The sequence below is a fragment of the Varroa jacobsoni genome, unplaced genomic scaffold, assembly GCF_002532875.2.
Source record: "Varroa jacobsoni isolate VJ856 unplaced genomic scaffold, vjacob_1.0 scaffold_792, whole genome shotgun sequence".
In the NCBI taxonomy this organism is placed as follows: domain Eukaryota; kingdom Metazoa; phylum Arthropoda; class Arachnida; order Mesostigmata; family Varroidae; genus Varroa; species Varroa jacobsoni.
The window spans coordinates 89,923-110,614 of record NW_019213694.1 but is presented as its reverse complement, the minus strand read 5'-3'; the positions used below and the strand labels follow the sequence as shown (position 1 = coordinate 110,614).

The 20,692-nt window shown below is 42.8% G+C and overlaps 1 protein-coding gene and 1 long non-coding RNA gene across 5 annotated transcripts in view; one reads left to right on the top strand and one right to left on the bottom strand.

Moving 5' to 3' along the window:
• Positions 1-14,099, bottom strand: part of LOC111263818 (pH-sensitive chloride channel 1) — a 58,083-nt gene extending 43,984 nt beyond the window's left edge. For 2 of the 4 annotated variants that reach the window (XM_022839217.2, XM_086969799.1), the window contains exon 1: positions 8,899-14,099. In XM_022839217.2, the coding sequence (XP_022694952.1) occupies positions 8,899-9,913 (1,015 nt within the window). In that variant the 5' untranslated portion in view covers positions 9,914-14,099. The remainder of the gene's footprint in view (positions 1-8,898) is intronic. The other 2 variants (XM_022839215.2, XM_022839216.2) reach the window with 2 other exon arrangements.
• Positions 14,100-18,392: 4,293 nt separating this feature from the next.
• Positions 18,393-19,753, top strand: LOC111263824 (uncharacterized). The gene is made up of 2 exons (XR_015312458.1): positions 18,393-18,502; positions 18,806-19,753. It is a non-coding gene; the product is annotated as an uncharacterized LOC111263824 (long non-coding RNA).
• The last annotated feature ends 939 nt before the right edge of the window (positions 19,754-20,692 follow it).

The window sequence follows — 20,692 nt, the reverse complement described above, 5'->3', positions numbered from 1 at the left end:
CCTAATATCTCCATTTTGTTCAATATTGTTCCAATTGATTCCATTGATTCACAATAATCTGCCTGCTTAAATGGAGACTTTTTATCAGAATCTAGCTCTGACCCTTTACGGAGGTAGAACATATTCATATAATGGTATTGTGTAAGGATGAACTGCGGTAAACGCAGTTTTATTTTCTCTCCTTCGTTTTACTAATTTTACGTATTTTTTGACGGGTTTTGAAACTGATTAAATTAATATCCAAAACATAGCCTTTGCTACTTTTTTAATCTTTGTATCCCACGTTGTTCGGCGTCCAATGATCTACGATGAAAAACGAAAACCGTCCTACAGACGAGCAGAGTCCTACTTAATTTTAGTCAGTGTCCTTATGTATTATGCATTACTGCGTACGAGGTACGTTTGGAAAGGCTGCCGTGTCTTTGTGAAGACACCATGATAGCCAAATTGCTTCTCTAGTTCCAATTTTAATGGTATTATATTAGGTTGCCACATATAGTGGCTGAATACGAAGCAATGTTTAAGCTGATCGATGATGATGCCCAACTCATTTCATAGTCAGTCCCGTATGCCTTAAACTTGTCATTGGCTATAAATTAATGCTACTAAGGGTTCTGGTGAAACACTTCTATACTACAGGATTCGATAGAATATCCAGCCGGTCAGTGTTCAGACGATGTATATAAGAGGGGAGTCCATACACCAACAATCGATGTTCAGAACAATAACGGTTTCTTTTAAAAGTGTCAAAGCTAACCTAATTATTGCTTAGTAAAGGTGCCGTCGCTCTACATAAATTGGTCACCCTAAAGCCACTGCGTGAGACAATGGCTGCTGAGCAATTTTTTCTTGGCGCCACATCTACTGCGACAGCTCGCTTCCTTCCTATAGTTTAAACAACAGCGGGATTGGACGAAAATGACGGACTATTAATACTCTTCCACCGTATACACAGTACGCGGAAATATGGGCACAACCCCACTGCCTCAGTGGTGCTTTATGACGGCGGCAGCGTCAGTAATACCCATCGCGCGTCATCCATAAAAAAAGTATAGTCTATTGTGAGTTATGATAATATAGAGCTTTTGATCTGGGCCTTTTTGGTGCCGCAGTCCAAAGTAAACATCATGAACGATTGGGTAGACCAAGGAGGGATAAGGAAAAAAACCGAGTTACCCGAGCGATTGGAAGACGATTTTAAAGTAGGTTCGTCAACAACACAAAAGCGAGGGAAACAAAAGGAGGAATGTATATATATAAAGCATACGTATATCCGTTCACCTGCTAATCACTGTGGTTGAAATTAAATATGCTCACAGTCATCAAACCAACCTATTTCGTTGGCTGGTCTACGGCGAGTGTCAATGAAAAGCTCTTAGATCATTTTTGTTTAATGCATTTTAAATTAGAGCAGCAGCGAGACATTTCAGAAATTGTTTCGTACTCTGGATACCTGTACAGTACCCACGCCGTTCGTGCATGGCCTGGTAAACACATGCACATCAAGCTATATAATTTGTGTGCAAGTTTTCTAATGACTGCCTAGGAAGGCAATACCCCAAAGATCGAGTTATAATCGAAGTTCGCATCACAGATGTAGCGACAATTGATTGCCAAAGGTAAAAAAAGCCATAGTTCTATATAGCATACCGTACTCGCCAGTACAGCAACATATCTGGAAATTAAATGGATGATTCTATTGTGGTTCTATTAAGATATCATCTTATATATAGAACTGTGTAAAAACCCGGTTGTTTAGAAATTTACATACTGCTGAAGTGTGGCACTCATATTTCGCCAAACACATATAAGTCCTATAATGAGGCTGGGGCACGAACGACCATTATGTCGGCCACAAGCTATAAGACCTGTTTGAACGCTAGAGCATTGTTCTCGACGTATCTTAATATCAGCTTAAGCCAAAGCCTGTGGTAGGCGCATAATTTGAAAGACGGTTGCAGAAAACATTTACATTTTTTATCGTGGCCGGAATTCATTATTATAACTTTAAGCCGAGTCAAAACAGCGAGGCAAAACTTACTATTGACAAGGGGTCTAAGCCGAGTACTTTTTAACTCTAATTTTATTATTCATTATTATTCTAAATAATTAATTATTCAGTAAAATTAAAAAAATCCAATTTGTGTTTCAGCGCTTGGGACCTTATCAAAGTAGAGATGATGTTAAACTATCAGTATGAAACTTAATGAAGACTATATGATAAATTAAATTAACCTAAGTGTTCCCACATTATAGGGAAAACAGTAAATAAGTAGGAGTGCAGTTACTTGAAGATGTTTTTCCTTCAGCATATGCTTTTATCACGTAAGAGTTTCATTTATAATCGATTCCTATTATTATATCTAGCATTGCTTTGATTGGACTGAATTAGCTACACAAATGATTTACGTAAAGCTGTATGCCGGCCGTACTGCTTTGCAGCTTGCCTTTATTGATATTGTGTTTGACTGATTGACTGACCCTTCAAGAGTGCTGTAATCAGGATCTAAAATTACTGATGTTTTTGTCGAGAAAACAAGCAAATGTAGTGCATTTAGGGTTCTGTCTTCGTTGAGTAAAGTATTGTCTCCTTTTTGACTTCGTCATGTTACTATATGCCATTTTGGCTATTTGTTCGTTGGTTTCTACGTTCTTGGATCGCAGTGGACGTACTCAAATTTTGGCACGGGGCCGATCGTGGAACACTCAGCGGCCGACTGAGCTCCTGTGACGCCCTACGAGTCTCTTTGATGAACGAAACAAGGCTTAATAATTAAGATTACTCAGCTTGACGGACTCCACCGGATTAGGCTGTTTTAAATGCCTTAACAATATGTAGTAGCTTTAATTGTTTAAGCTGCATCATTTCTTAAGATATTTTTATTTCGCAAGCTGAAATCATAGCCGACCCGATTGCAACGCCGCAGACGCTTGATGCAATGGAAGGCCTTCCGGAAATCATTCTAACATTTCTTCGGGTCTCACACATACCTACAGGGTTCGCTATAATTATGCTTAGATTTTCTATAAATTAAAGCATACGTTATCCTACGGTAACCCCCCAAAGTAGATACTTTCACTCTAATAAAGTCGCAAAATTACTCGTCGCCTTCCATCATCTTAACCTACTCGTTGAAGTACCGAAACAGGCGTTTCCCATGCCTGTGAAGAATGAATATGTATATTTCACAGGTCTAAACGAACACAGTTTCGATTGTGTCCGTACAGTTTCACAATCAATAAATATATGTAAAAGCAAAGGGTAATGGTAATAATGTACAATATTTTCTCGACTTAACTCTAGCAAGGTGACAGCCCCTCGAACGACGCCATAAAATGTTCTTTTAACGGTTTTGACTTCATACGGAATACAGTCGATTCTCCACTCAAACGAAGTGCTGATTTCCATCTTTATCTCGGCGACAACAGTACAACATACATCGAGGGTAGGCCCACCATGTACCCTCAAAAAAATGCTCATTTATTATATTCATGTTTCACACTGTGCGCTCCCGCGCGGTAATAACAAGGGTAGGTACAAACATGTTTTAGTACGTTGCGCAACTGTGTTGAAAGACGTACACAATTTATAGGTGATAGCACTTCTACAAACCTCTCTCCCTTTTCTTTCGGTTTTCCGCTCTAATCTCGTTATTGTGCATTGCTTCTACCTGCAATCTTCCCTTTATCCTGTCACCCGAATCTCATGTACACGTTAATGGCCTTTCTGGCGTCCCAATCCAAGCGCCAAGAGTAGTAGCGGCAGCTGTTGGCGTGCGCGCCAAAAAGCAGTGAGGACTCCGGCTGCGCTGATAGGGGGCATTGGCCCCATATCGGCACCGATGGCTTACACCGATTCAGAGGATACAACATGAATGTCGAATTGACTTTCAGTGGTCACTGCCAGCTTTGTTTTACATTAGCCGATATCACAATTGCCATTGGCTTCACTTACGGAACTCTGCTGTCAAATGTAACATTTGTAGCGAAAGGGGCGTGGAACAAAGGTTTGAGGCGCTGTAATAAACTATGGTATATTGAATGCGTGTTCCTTATGCGCACATTGCCGATGCTAAGAGCACGCCATATTCGTCGAAATCAATGGTTGTAAGGGTGGGTGGGGCGAGAGAGAGAGAGAGAGGGGGAGGGGGCGGCAAAGCAGGGGTGGGGCTACATTATCAAAGATTGGTTCCTAGCTTAGTCAATGTTGTGTAGCGGAGGATACTTATATTCCCCAATGACACCAACAGCTGTAGCAGACGTAAACGCAATAGTATCGATCTTGTTTGAGGTTAGTGTACTCGCAGCTGTACCCGCCAATCAATGCATTAGCAGTAGTGTTTGCGTACATGGCGGTCCATCCGTCCGTCAAAATACTTCAGTACAAATTAACGTTACGTAGAAGCTGAGAGCTATGGGGCAAGTGCATGGACAGACCAGCGAAACGCATGGGAACAGCGTGGAACGCTAACAAATCCTTCGCTTACCCAAGGCATTAACAGGGCTTGTATTCGAAAAAATAGCAAAAGCAGTTACTCAAGGCTCACGGACTCTCAGTTGGTAGAGGCTGACATATTTTAGATATAGGGAGAGAAGGCCATTTATATCTGCAAGGACGACTTGCCAATCATAAAATGGACCGCTGCAAAACGATAGAAGCCATCCGAAACCCTTTTATGTAGCGGTATTTTTCGAAAACGGGCAAACAAGTTTCAACCTGGAGTAGATTTTTCGAAGATAAATACGTTACGGAATTACATGGGCTGTTTAATTATTAAATGTTACGAATCTGACCGTTCTCAGACTCAAATGTTTGCTGTATACAGAATGGTCAATAAACAGTTGTGTAAGCGGGTGAAATGGATTCTCCTTAAACTCATAAAAACTGAGGAGATACGGAGCAGTTTTAGGGAGCGGAGGAATCAAAAACTTTTCCGCCACTTACTAATGACAGATTGAACAGTGATGATTTGATTACCCGGCTTCGACGTAACATTACTAGTTACGCGCATAATCGTAGTGAAATCATAGCAGTAAGTTTACTGGATGAAAAAATAAAGTTGGCTTTGTTGCATGTTTCTGTGTTCAGCTGGTTTTTTGGTTGCATCCTTCTTTCGGGCATTGTCCCATACACAAGTAAATAACTGAACTAAATATATGGAGAATCATTTTAGAGAAAAGTACGATTCGCCACTTATTCCTACATATATATCTGAAAACTGAAAATGGAAGATTAGACACATTTCTATCCTTCGTTTCTGTCCTGTTTTTTATTCAGTCAAACATGAACGGAAGCCGTGTTAGTATATAAACAATGTATACACATTTTCAGTATGCATGAGGGAAATGGCAGTCTGAAAAAGACCAAAACTGTAGAAGGTCTATCCATGATCCGTCATGGCATAACCGAAACCCATTCGCTATAGTTTTTCGATCAGAACCGCTTCCAAAACGAACCGAAGGCTCCAGTATCCTCTCGGGCGGTTTTCGGAAACAAAATGCAGCCAGCGTGTCCTCACACCAACCGTTGTTCAGACCGAGTTATTGTACGCACATCGTCCATAAAACTCGGCTATCCAAGTCAAAAATATTAGTATTATATAAACTGCTATCAGTCTATACGCGGCCTGGATCTGAATCTGCTCGCGAAGCGAACCGTCGAGCGCTAGTCGGAAAGCCGGTTGCCAATCGTAAGACAAGCCAACAAGTAGTTCCAACTCTCTTATGGACTCTAGCGGTGCCCTTCATTTAGTGGCTACGAAGGCCTGTCGCCTACCACATCAGCGTCGCTGCTTCGCTGACTAAATGACCGTTGGACGAAAGAAATGGTGCTTAGGACGGGCTAGCCGCGTGGCAGGCCGAATAAGACCTGAGGTGGTTGCTGCGGCTTGAGGAATGACATCTAGAGCTCTCGATGTCGAAATATCGCGGTACGCCATTCAGCTGGAGTTGTGCTATGGATAGCTTTTGAGTAAAGCAGTTATATGGCAAAGGAGCGTAGGTCGGGAACGGAAAAATAATCGGTTAGGGTATATATATGGGTAAAGGGGGCAGCTATTTGGCAGGCACTGCTGTAGGGTAGACAAGTCACTATAGACCAGTGTTGCAGAGGAGTAATGGGCTGCTCCATCGCTTCAACAGCCGCCATAGCCCTGTGCAGCTGCCTAATCAGAACTGGCCGTCTGCTCGGCTGACTGGGCGAACAATTCTCAGCGGACACTTTTGGGTAGCAGGGCCATTGCTGATGCTGCACCACTGGCGGGCGCCAGCCCCCGATTAACTCTACGACAGCTTTGTTGGTAGGTCCGTTAACGTTTGTTGGGTCGGTGGGCGGAAAAGTGGCTCATGTTCGGCTAGCTGATGTCTAGATCTGAGGCAATGCTTGGGTCTGGTGCCTAACACTTGCAGCTGAAGTAATGGTCGGGTCAGAACAGTGTATTCGAGGCCACAGACGAAATAGCCGATACTATATAAACATCTGTGGCGGAGCGCCATAAGAAGCAACGATATGGTTGGAGCTGTGTCTGTTCTAATAAGGATTTGACTGATACAGTATCGTCGGGATCAGACGTGGGTATAGCACGCACCTTTGCTTCGACGGCTAACGACAATGGCAAACAGGGCTTGCCGCTCTGTCAGTCGCTCTACGTAGGCCAAGGTCATGGAGGAAGATAGGTCCCTAGAATAACTTACTGACGTCATTTATATATGCATGGGGATACCAGGTAGAGTGTGCACTTCAAATGACTATTGTTGATACGTTCAGACTGCGTTTAATTAAAAGCAGAAGAAGCTTGCTTTTTGGCCCAACGGTATAGTGGAGTCATTATAGTATATCGACGGTTGTCACTTTCTCAGTTGTTGACAGTCTCGTGCTGTACTCTCGTGCTGATGGAGGAACAGTCAGTAGCCATTTCACTGCACTATGCGAATGGGGTAGACGTTATTCCTATGTATCTGACACCGACGTATGGGAACGAAATTTACTGGGTAATGAATTCCTGAAAAATTCGAATTTCGCACTAGTGATACGTGTGTAGGATACTAGTTGCCCTTACATTAAGATAGATGAAACGATGTCCTTGTTTTGTCCTTACATTAAGATAGATGAAACGATGTCCCTGTTTTGTGTTGTCTGATATCTGAGTTTTCCGCACACATAAGTTACGTATAGATAAGCCGACCGTAAACGCTTAGTAACAGCTTTTTGACCAAAACAAATTTTGACTCGGCGCACATGCGGATGATCTCCATGGGTCCTAGCGAATTAGAATTGCACGTAAGCTTGAACAAGCTACAATGAACGTTAAATTAATCTGGCATCAGTGGTCAAGTAGTGGCAAGCAAGTTCGGAAACGACAATAGCGTGAAGCTAATAGTATATATCAGGCAATTACCAAATAGCTTACCTATTTCGAAACATTGTTGCAGTAATACACCGCGTCTATTATGTACACAGTTGGCTGTTCTGCGTCTTTTCCTCGGCGAGGTATCACATGGCATCTCTCAAGACTGCGCCGGTCATAGAAGCATTACATGGCGCACGTAAATCCTCTAATGTTGCATACATCATACGCACGATAAGGAAACCTATGTTTTCTTATCGTTGTAGGTTCGCTCTCTGTGTGCGCGCAGTAAAGGTCGTCCTCATGGTTTTGCATGATAATCAGACTATCACTTAGTTTCGTTTTCAGCGTTGTAACAGGATTTCTAACTTACCTGCTCTAGCCACCTAGAATCGATTACGTGTCAAAGCTAGCATAAGAAATCACCTGCATTACAGTGGGACCAAGGTTGGTACTATTTTAAGGTACAGCGAATACCGGCTGCTTCAAAAACGATCGAGACCTCATTGCGTTAAGACCTCTAAAATTTTGGGAAAAACGTTGTGTTAATTAACAACAATAGTAAGAGATTGGGATAAGGCAGGTGGGTAAATATTCGAATTATCCTATGTGATAATTACAAGACATAGCCATGAAACAGGAACCATTTTGTTTGCATAACCCCTAACGTTCGAGGTCGAAAAAAGAAACATTTCTGGGAGAATTGACATCAGTGTCTGCGAGCCACACTGACTGAGAGCCACCATAAACGCATTACGCTTGAACGCCAGCAGCAATTAACGTTTGTAGGCTTCGGTAAGGAAACCTAAAAAAACTTGGCCGACCTATAGATTCGTTTATCATCCTCCTATTGTACAATTTGATACTATTGCTGGTTCAACAGCGGTTGTCATCGCAGTAATGTATAGCAACGAGCCGTACTTCTCACCTCTTATTTTGTAGTAAATATAATGGTAACAAACAAGAGGGCTTATCGATGGCATTGTATATACTTACATCTGTGCAAACTCTTCGTTCAAATAGTAATGGTCAATCATAATAGACGTTCGCGGGAGCGTACGACAAAAATAGCGACCAAAGCGGATTTCGAAGAATAAACATTATGGCACTTGGTAACGTTCGAGGTCGACCTTTCTCAAAATCGACCGAAGTTAAAGACTAACTTTTATTGGTTGCCAGCCTCGCATCGCTAGGACGGACATCGTAGATAGTTCAGTGGCGTTTTCCCAGTTCCCCATGTTACGTTAAAAAAAAAATCATTTACATCAGAAACGTTAGTCATGCTTTTCGTCGTTTTAATTAATTGAAGTAATTGACGTACTCTACGTCCAAGAAGACATGGTGATAAATAAAATGAACCTATATACACAATGAAAGTAAACAATGGGTGGACCTTTATAGGTTCTTATATCTTTATATCTTCTTGTCACGCCGCTATCCAAATGTGTTTTCATCCGCATTTATTTCAAGGTTAGTCTTATAAATCATCATTCAACTCCACAGCCTACATATTTAATGTGATTTGTTAAAGGAAACACATGACCACACTCACCTTCCGGGCGAATTCGATGATCGTATCTGCTGTTATTGACCAGATAATCAAGGATTTGTTTATCGGTATAGTTCATGAACTGATGGGTAGCCACTTTCGTAGTGTTTGGATCGTCGGAGTCCGGAGGCCGTGCGTCGACTAGATTCAACATCGTACCGAGCGTCATCATACCAGCAAGGCTCAACAATAACCTATTCGTTGTAATGGAACTGATCGAAAAGTAGCCATTATGAGCGCGGCGGTGTCCTCCGCCAGGTTCGCCTTGATGCTTTCGTCGATACGAACTGCAAGTCATCATTAGGTCGCACCACAGACTTTCACCGATGCTGCTCTTTTCATTTGTATCGTAACAACTATGATTGTTATTATGGTAATAATTAGCCCACGTGTGGGCATTCGTTGATGTCTCGTGTCCATCGTGACATAGCACGTTCTGAGCTGCGACGTCAAATTGGTGCACTGCGGACTTCGGCACGCCCCTCAGAGCTTTACCATGGGCGTTAGTTTGATCACCCTTGATGTGCTCGTGATGATGATGATGAGTATTACTACCGACGGTTGCTTTAGCAGAGCTATTTTCGCGCTTGTAAAAGAAGTAGTCGCTGGTAGCTATCGTTGTTGTATCAGTAAAGCTTAGGTCGTTGAAGCTTGCCATTGCTCGATCGCGTCCATCATTCACTTGTACGTTATCAAATTCGTGCCGTTGTTGTCGTAATGTCTCATCCTTGTGAAGGTTATCTTGGAAAACTGGAAGTTTATTGACAGGTCTCGCGTCTGCTGCTGCTGCTGCTGCTACTGCTGTCGCACCCATCATCATCGTCATCTCGTCGTCTGTTTTTACTACGGACATAATAGTGTTTGCCGGTGACGGGGGGAGTTTGACTTTATTATAATGGCCATTGTTGCTATCACCTAGCTTGCTGTTGAGTTTGTTTATGTTGCTCTTGTTGTTACTGGTGCAATCGTTGTTATTGTTGCCGTTATTGCTAATGTTGTTGCTGTTATTATTATTCATAGTGGAAGTCTTCGTACCGCATCGGTTGTGGTTTAATCAATCGTCGTGGAAGGGATGGAAATTGCAGCGACCGTCATAGTCACCACTGCATTCCTTTGTTGCTGTTGTATTTGAATCTTTCGCAATCTCCAGGTCACTAGTTGGTCGGTAACGACCGCAAAAAAATGCGATAACTAAAAATTGCGACAAGTCGGTCGCGACGCCTGGAACAAAGAAAGGTTCCGGCTGAGGTTCCTAAACGATGAAAACCTGAACAATGGTGAAAAGCCGGCAAAAAGGACTACTCGACGATCCGAATCTGTTATGACAACGGCTGACTTTGGTCGAGCGTGTCTGTGGTAGCGTGAGTCTACCTCGTCGCCGTCGATCATATCTGATCTACGTTGACTATTTAATGTTTTGTAAACCGCATCGATGCAGCTTACGTTAGCACTGTTAGAAGCAATAATACAACTACGTCAATTAGTACCTGATAGTTCTTTTCATTAACGTATCCGATTCAAACTGACTATCGACCACGATTCGCGAGTGTTGCACTGTGGCTACCTCCGACGTATCTAAGGTAACAGTCCTATCCTTTACGGAAGCTTGCAGTTTTCCTCGTCTGCGCTCATTTTCTCTCAGTTTCACGCGTTTGTCCTATTTTTCTTCCAGCGTTTTGTTTTGTTCCGTCTGTTTCTTTCCACAGAACCCAACCGTAGAGGGAGGCTCTACTTCTCTTGCTTGGCCTCCCTGACGCCTGCTTCACTTGCGGCAATTGGTAAGCGGTTTCTCAGTCAGTGTGTATGCATGCATGTATGTGTATGTGTGTATTATTATTTGCCTTCATTGTTATTTATTGCAGTCTTTTCTTTCGCTTTTGTTTTGTTTGTGGCGCGGCGGGCGTTTTAGCTAAGAGTCAGCGGTAGCCTGATGATGCAGTATTATGATTATTATATATTTAGCTCTTTGCCGCTTTCTAACTTTTTATCCGCGCCTCTTTTTTCTGCTATTGCTCTGTACGGCCTTTTCAGTTTGGTGATGTACCTTGCCCGCAGATTACCTCTAGACACCGTAGACTGTTGCCAGCCATTCTTGCTTCGTTTTTAAGGCTCTGGACAAATGATCTGTTTCATCTGATCGTCTTTGGCCGAACTTATTATTTCTGGTGCGATAACGTGCATGGTTTATTTGTTTGCGAGTGGCGACGGGGGTTCGTTTTCCGACAACCACCGTTTAAAAAGAATTTGTGTTCTCTTCTATTTTGATGGTGTCTTAGTATCGATGCGCAGGTTTAGTATACGTTCGTTCTTTGCATGTGTAGCTGAGTAAAACGTTATTTATATTGTTATAATTAATGCTAATTGCGATCTTATATATCAATAAGGTATGTGTATTACGTATATGTTTGTATGCACGTAACCATTGACGTGATGCACCTCTTCGTCCAAGCGTGTGCGGCCTTTACGCGACCGTGTTCATCCTTAGGTAACTTATTTGAATTGATTGTATCCTCGCTTAGCGCTAAACTGGTCCTCTTAATTGGGTACACTTCTATATCGAATGGTTGTATAGAGCCTTCTTTTTTTCCCCACCTTCTCTGTTGCTACCTATCTTTGCGTATGGCTGCCCAGTAGGTAAGGGTCAGCTGACTGTAGGCACGGGCTGTTGAGTTGTTGTCGCTCCTCGAGCTGAAGCTACGTGAGCGGAACTAGATACCAGAGGCGTTGTATACAGCGATAAGGCCAGCGACTGGTTTTGGTTCAAGGTGTTACGAGATTTTGCAACTCGTTGTCGTTTGATCAGGCTCTGAATGTCCTGCTCACCTATTTCTTCCTTCTCTCTCAATTTTTCCGTTCAGATCCTTTCTCTATCCAGTAAATGGTCTGATACAGGAGCGAGCCAGCTGTGCCCTGCTTGCCTGTTGAGTTGAACTTCTAGTTTTCTGACTACTTCACAACGCGGTTTGTCACTTTGAGGTTATATTAGGAATGGACTGAAAATTGTAGTGGTGATGCATCAACTTTCTGTTCACGTTTTCCGTTAGTATACGGCTTTTGTTGATATTCGTTCGTTAACTTTCGCTGCTGCTGCTGCTGCCGTCGTTTACTGCCATTCATTCTTGTGAACTGCGTAGATTGTAGTAGGCATATGTACATATATGCTAGTAGGTGTTCGTTGCTGTTCTGTCCTTGTTTTTATATATACGTTACTGCCGTACACAAAGCTCGCCGGCTACAGAGAAACGATCTCACTACACCTGCGTGTTTACAGGAACTACTTTCAGCATGGTCAGCGTCATCAGCATATTCGATGCCGACGTTGTTGTCCTCGTTGCTTTTATTGCCATTCCTCCTACCTCACTGCTTCAAATTATAACTATTACTATATTTAGTGTTATTACCACTGTTACCAGCAGCTGCAGCAGCAGCAGCATCAGCTTGAGCCCTTGCTAGCCCGGGTGAGCGGGCGTATGGCTACTAAGAGCTCAAGTACAGGGAACAATTCGGCAGGCTCTGTTACAACTGTGTTACATGAACGCTCCAATAGACAATAATGGTATCGCCATACTATTTGTTTATACACACATAGATATATTGTTATCGTTACATTCTATAGGCTTTGATCGGAGCGGCAGCAGCAACCCCAAGCGACAATAGCAATCTCAATCGGAGCTCACGCTTACGTAGCTGACACACGAGCTACTTTACGATACCCATTAGCACACGACAGCAGCTCGTTCCCGAGCTAACGGCTGTGGAATCGTGGCGTCCTCGCCAGAGAAGAGGTTGAACGAATGACCGATAGTGAAGTTCTCTCGACGTCCCTTTGCTGTTTATACGTGGTGCGCTAGGCGCAGCTGGTTTTGGTGTTGCCCCAGACGGACTCAGCCGTGAAGGCGTTGAAACAAGGGAGAGATACAACGAAAAGGGTACTTTTTACAGTAGGCGGCGGCGGCGGCGGCGGCGGCGGCGGCGGTGGCGGTGGCGGCGACACCCTGTCCCGAGTCTCGCCACTCAGCGGCAGAGCACATCACTACGTTCACGGGCGGGCGACTGGTCCCATGCAGCGACGACTTTGACAACACGGACGAGATAGATGACGACACCTATCTAATCACGCACTGTGCACTTCGGTTTCCGATCCAGTGTTTCTATTATTTAGCATCGGGCGGCAGGATAAAGTGGCCGAGTAACGCCGCCCACTTACGCTGCTGCTGCTGCTGCTGCTGCTGCTGCTGTTATTGTTGTTGTCGCGGCTTTTCGATGGAATGCGACATTCATTAGCAGGCCAGTCGGCCAACAAATAAACCACTGCTCGAACTGTCCTTCGCCACGTTCGGAAGCACAGAGCCTCTTTCGCCGATTCGGTTTTTCTCACTCATGCCGTTACTGCCACCAGGTACCAGAGTAACAGGACAGCTCTCAAGGGTCGACAGCGTTCTTCCTCTCGTTGCTCTTCCTTTTCTCTTTTCTCTGTTGCTGCCGTTGTCATCAATGAGTACTGCTGGATGCACGGACGGACATAGATGACCCAGTAGCTGACGTCTGCTCTTACTTCCGCTGCTGTCGTTAACCGCACCACACTGTTGGTTGTTAAAGCCGTCGGTGTTGCCGTTGCCGTTGCCGTTTAGTAATGTCTTGCCCTCGAACGACACGGGATTACGTTTTCCCCTAGTTAACTCCGACTCGTATGGCTGTATGATGCGTGATTGCAACTGCGACTCCAGCCCCCTTGTCTGTTTGTCTGCCTATGTGCATGTGTGAGTGTGAGCACCTCTTACTTTCACTGACGATGTGTGAGATCCTTGGCATGTGCTTGTGAGCCCACACACACACTAATCAGCAATAGTAGCTTTCATATTCTATGCGATTCACTGCCAGCCAGACTTGCAGCTAGCTTCTCAACCTGCTGTTTACTTACTGTCTACCTGAACCTATCAGGTCCTTCTACTACAGCCTGCTCGCCGTTTGGCTAACAAGCGCGCACGAGAGGACAGGCGACCTGTAACCTGCGACTTAAACCTGCGACCGTCGGATCAGCGAACGTCGGCGGCGCTTCAACCAACGATCGAAACGATGGTAAAGCATCATCGTCTTTTGGCGCATGCGCATCAGGCCCCCGTAGTGAGGCCCCGCTGAGGTTGTCTGCGATGCTCTGGAAAGGGAACCGGCTTGAAGAAAGAGGTGCTAAACACCCCTTTCCCTTCCCGCTACCTAGTAGCTTCCAGTCTGCCTGGAAGAGTAGTGAGCCAGATAGTTCGTTTACTCGCTGCAACTAGCGACAAGAACGAAAAATAGGCAAAGGAAAAGACTATTTTGATTCGGTGTTGTCCATCAGTTGTGAGTTGGCCGCGACATACAAGAGGGCGTTGTGGTATATGCTAGGATTTATAAGAAATATAGCGAAATCGTGGTCGAATATAACACCGTCTAACACGATTCTGATGGCAAGCAGAAATTGCAATTACATACAGTTAAGCTTACGCCAAAATCGGAATTGGGAGTACGAAAAGGGAGTTTATTGCAAAACACCGTGGTAACGATAAAAATAGCTGGGCTGTTTCGTACGGCATCAAACTATATCGGACGAGGCTTGCAAATAATAGATGTTTTACTAATAGAATCTTGCAGCTTTATCCTGAACAGGCTTGTGCATGTCAAGTGGCCAAAATGGGATAAATTGGCTGGTTTTATTGGTAGGATAAGGGTCTCCAAATGCGTTTGCGCCAACGGTTTCGCCAAAAACCCTTAGATGAGGTAAACCTATTTAGGTCACAAACGCTTAATGTGGGGTGTCCTATGAGACTGCTCTATATTTTATGATTGAACGCAACCTAAGATATCTCATAGCCGAAATTAATGTGAATCTAACCAGCAAATACACACTTTTCTCGCTGTTTGCATCCCGCCCGTTCATTTTGGATAGCTTTTTATATAGGCAACAATTTAATTTTAAGTGTTAACCTGTACCTGGCGAACAATTGATACATTTGCAAATTACAAGTTTTTTTTACTTTACATTTTGAGGCTTGCTTGCTGTAGACGGTCCTTACCTGCTGAAATGAATAAATGATGTTTAGAATCCAAACCCGTCTGATGCACAACATTTGCTTTTTTTTTTTCCATTTATTTTGTTATAATAGTTTTTACTGACTTGAACAACGCAGGCCCGAGGATTCCTATAACAGACCGTAAATGAAGCCAACCTGAGTAAACAAATGCAAGCGTGTTCTCGTTTGCGGAGAAATAAGGTTCAAGTAGGATCCCCCGGGCAAAAGTAAGCTCCATATGATTATTATCCTATAGACAAAGCTGGTATTACACGACCTCGGTTATAACGGAAATTAAAAATCGAATCCGTATAATCTCTTTAGTTTATAAGAATTCGGCACCTCTGATGCACGTGCCTCCTAAACACACACAGATAGATAATAAAATCTAGTTTATCTGAGTGTAAAAGCAAACTGTGCTCGAACCATAGTCTGAAGTCACCTATACCAAAGTAACACTGGAATAATTGCAAATACATAGGAGATGCCATTCTGAGTATTACTCGACGAGGATCATGTTCAATATTTTAATTAAATTAATTAAATAAAATTAACTACTATGGGAGATGCTATGGAGTGATCATTCAAAGTGCACCCTTTCGTAAATCCGCCTCAGTTCACCAGGGGTAACATCAATACGGAGCGGTAAAAATATGTTTACTTATTATAACGTTATTTTCCCAGCTCATAGAAAAAAAAAACTATATATACACCAAGCCATATTGTCTCCATGGACAAAAGCCAAGTTTTTCAATAGAACCGCAAGCTCGAACTCATCTCAGTGTCCTTAACTTAGCTGGTAACTAAGCATAGTAGGAAATCTCACAGACCACGCAGTTGTGCAGCATCAGCCAAAATAGAGCATCTGCCAAATGCACTGGGTTCACGTCCGTGCGTAATATAAGCCAGTCGTGCAAGTTTTGTCTCGGGAAATTTCTCTGAAAATGATGCAATAGCGTGCAGCTTGGTTATTCGGAGAGAAAGCAACCATGGTCTTGAAATAATGGGTTCATATACCCACGGTGTAGCCCAGAACGACGAGATTTCTATTTTTGTTTGCCGTAGACGAACAGTAATGTGCGACTCGGTCCGAAGACACCGTAAAGCCTGAACGATTCCAGCGAGCTAAAAAGGACAGCGTTCCTATCCTGCATTGCCTACAGCAACCGAGCTGAATTATGTCTGAATGTCTCGCTTCCACTTTGCTGTAATGATCTCGCTCGATGACACAGGGATCACACGCAGCGCCAGCCTGTCTCAGCTACAATCACATATTTTTGGAGAAAATTTTCTCGAACGCATACTGAACAATTCTTCTACACGATGTTCAAAAAACAAAACAACAAACTTTCTTGTGTGTCGTTTTTTGTGTGTCTAGTCTATGGGGGAGCCTACGTTATTCTTATACTGAAGTACACATCATTACGTGCATCGTTTGACATGTACTCAAACCAAGTTAAGCCATTTCAATAGCTCGAATAACGACCACTCGTCCCACCTAGGTTCTGCATATCGAAATTGAAAGCAGGGATGAATATGCAAAAAAAAAAAAAGGTTGAGTACAGTGGCCCGTGTTTGAAGTAGTTGTACCGCGATAGAAAGTCAGGTATCGAAAGAGTACGCCTATTATAGTTTATCATTGGGGTGTCGAATTGATGACCGGTTTTTTTTTCAGCTAAATGGCTTTAAAGTCGCGAACTTTAGATAATGAGTTGCGTCGCGCCGGCGATGTCGGCTGTCGTGTCAAATGTGAGACTTGGCAATAGCAGATGTACTAAACCTGGGATGGGCTCTTGGAATGCCTTATAAAGGTTAAGATATTTAGGTAGAATGCCTTGATGATGAGTGACGATTCAACATCGACTTGCTATATTAGACACTATTACTATAGACACAGACACTGCCCAAACCCGTGAAAATCCCGTGCTCCTCCTGATCAAGACGCGTTATCGTAGAAACGGTTCACCGATGACTCTGTCATTCAAGTTCCAATGTGGAAAACATTCCTTGTAGTGGTCGACCAATAACGGCGGTGTTAATGAAACGATTGCGAAGCATAGCGGAACGAACCCACGCCATTTGCCTGAAAACAATATAAAGAAAGCTAAATGCTTAAGACAATTGAACTTACTTGATCGTATTTCCATCCGCGAAGTTGAGCCAGTGTTGAAGCAGTTAACTACGGGTAACGTGGGTGAAAAGCGCATCGATCATATATGACAAACCCTAGACTGGCGCCAAAGGAAATGTGTTTGTTGCGATTTGGAAGGATTTGTGCGCTGCGAGATGTTGACGGCTGGTAGCATCACCGATCCTTCACAAGCCGAGCAACTTCGAACTCGACAGTAAACGGCACGTTACTTTTCATAGCGATAACGGAAAAGCCAGATCGCGTTTTTAGCTAACTACTTGGCAAATATTTAGAGAACTTCGATAGGAAATGGTAATGCACCGCCGCATAGCCAATCTTGTACCACTAAATTATTGTTTGTTTCTATCTCTAAAGTGAACTTAATCTCTAAAAGGAGTAGATAAAGGAATGTCACTTAACAGGAACTAGGTAGAGAGATGCCTGAGAGTCACATAGGTCCCATAGTGATGAAATTATAATGTTACAAGAAAAATTACAGAAGGCTATCCACCGGAATAGCGTACATTTATATTAATAGTATTGTTATGAAGAAAAAAACTATTTACTTAGGTATTGGCTTAAGAACCTTCAGTGCTTTTTCGAGCGCCTATTATAATCAACCTTACGTATATAAACCGAAAATATCGTTTCCTGTCTAATCGTTTGAATCTAATTAATTTCTATTTTTTTTTTTCGGTGACTATCGGCGGTCCGTTGGTTGTCCTTCAAAAATTCAGCGGTAAGTTACATGTAGACATATCAGCGAGCCAAGAAAGCTTATTGTGTGATTGCAATATGTAAAAACGAATTCAAGCAACGTTAACCAGTTTATTATACGTGGATTATACGTTACTGAAAACTAAATGTTGCACGACTGTTGGATCACACGCCGTATTCGCGTCATGTCGAAATGCGCAATAGAGTATCATGCTATTTCCTACCCAAAACCTTATCTTTCTTGTGGTAGCAAATCACGATATTTGTATGAGCTATTTATTTAGAAACAATGTTATCAGAGAAAAAAACAAGCGGACACAACACACGTTTTCGAAAACGTGATACCCATTATTAGTATCATTTTAGATTATTCCTATAGTGGAAACGTCTGGATCAAATTCTTGATATTTATCCCACCTGGCGTTGTATCTGTTTGATCAACTGATTTGAAACAGTGCTTGTGAAACAAAAAAAACTCACTAAATTATGGAAATGAATATGGTTAGAGCCTGCCAAGATTTGGCTGTCGTTATAAGATTTTCTGCCGATATTTTTCCTTCATCTGCCACTAACCTATGATCATGGAGCCCTCACAGTAGCCGGAGGAAGTTCGATTAGACTGCTTTTTGGGAAACAGTAACTGGCCTAGGGAGACGGTGAAAAAATGTTGCAGTTACTCGTTATCGGATGTTGGCTCCCATAACTTTTGGTAAGTAGAAACTTTAATTACACAACAGGCAAGAAGTAGTCAAGCTTACTTTAGCGTCTCTTAATGTGTTTTATGTTTTTGCGGACGATACCCAAATCACACCTCGGGCCGTCACCGATCAACTGACCGGTATAAAACGTAGGTTCCAGCTGAATCCCTTCCTGAACTTTAAGCTTTCACAATATATGTGCACAGATCACTGGCGAACTTAGAGAACAGCATATTATTATTCACTCACGATGTTCATTCTGCATTGTTCTCTTCTGCCTCTTTTTAACGCTGTTTTGGCATCGCTAAGCAAAGCAGGACGCGGAAAGCTCCGGCGGCAGGGGGGTAAAACTGTGAGAGAAGGGGAGCTCAAAGATAGTGGCACAGAAGTGAGGATCACCATGTACATGACGTTCGTTTGGCGACGTTCACGACTCACAATTCCTTTTACTTAACCGCTTGCCTAAATGTTCCAGGCGTGGCTGGAAATGCTGTAGCAGCATCAGGAAAAAGGCAGCAACGACAACGACACGAACAGTAAAATATCAGAATTTCTGGAGGATATGTCCGGCAAAGCGGACATAGAAGGTGATTACAATTCGGGATCGATCGAAGTTTGGCCGATGTGAGTAGGGCACCGATCAATCTTGTCAGTGAGCAATCAGTCAAACGAACATCTAGATCTATCTCCTATTATACGATACTGCCATGGTATTGTAGTCTCTGCATTCTATCCACACAAATTACGATGTATTACTTAAATGCATCAGACTTGTGAGTGAATGAATTAAAAATAAGTTAACTTCTAGTAAAACCGAGATCCCTTAATAATGTAACAAAGACGCTATATCGCGGAATGCTGAGAATACTCGCGAACATCAATAGACGGACATTGTTATCCATTTTGATACCTTTCCTACATAAGAGCAAAGCGAAGATTTAAATATGGACAAGTTTTATTTTTTTTTTTTATAAGATATTATGATACTATAGTGGTTACATACAATAAATTACATGGATGACTACTAATTTATCCGAATTTACGTAGTTAATGTAGTGTGAGAGATCGCATTTTACATTTTATTGTTAAACATGATTTCAATTCAAGGCACAGGCTGTTTATTTAAACCACATCGTGCGATAATAATTGCGTGGATAATGATATGGAATATCTTTTTTAAATATGGACAATATCTTTTTTAAACCTATGAAATGATCGTGTACAAAATGTTGTGCATAAAGTTAGAAATCTGCCAAACACCATATGCCTTGTTTTCTATTTTAGATATATTATGTCAAATTAAATTAGCTTTCTTTGAACGGTCGGCCTGGCAGGTGAATTAGATTCAATTTCTCTTAGATACTAGTTTCACCTCTGTCTATCCGCTTTGATTCCTTCTCAGACCAACCGGAAAAGCTCCTGTGGGTGGATCACTCTGACGCCTTCAAGATATGAGATGAATCGGTTTTTTACCGAAATGGTCCATTAAGTAGAAGGCAAGGCTGGTCGAACTCCATTTACACCGGGAATCGCTACACGCTCTGCTTTTCATGATAAGGTTATCTTTAACCACAGAATGAAGCTAGACCAAAAGTATTTTACCTCAGCGCGTCTGGAGGATCGTGAACCTATTTGCGTGCACCAGCATACGTGCTGTTGTTACTTCGCCTTGGAGCTCAATTGCTGTTCTTTTTATATACCTAGCGGCGTGCGCAGTCACTAATGACTACACTAATATCCCACACATAACTGACGATGCCTCGCGCTACTGTTATTACATACACACACAACTGATGCCGAATGACTTCGAAGGCGGCCGCTCCTCTTACCTTTTTATCGATACGCACGAATCAACACTAATTTTGTTGCGGAAGCGCGTGCTATATATGATATGTACAAATTTAAAACAATGAGCAAAGATAGCCTTAATCAACGTATACAGCGATAGCCATCACAGCCCGTTGCCGACTCATTGTGAGGTCGGGAGCTCGTGTCGCCATCGCACACAGGAATCCATTGAAGCGAAGTTCTCAGCTACTACAGTAAACATTTTTGTTTTAAGCAGAACCCTTTAGTGAACACTGTCCGCATGTATCATTAAATCTAATAGTTAAACATGCGCTCAAGGCAATACTTCAATTGGGTCCTCAAGCGCCATCGGGTGACGCACGGTGCGTTTTGCTGCCCCTTGAACTTCAGAC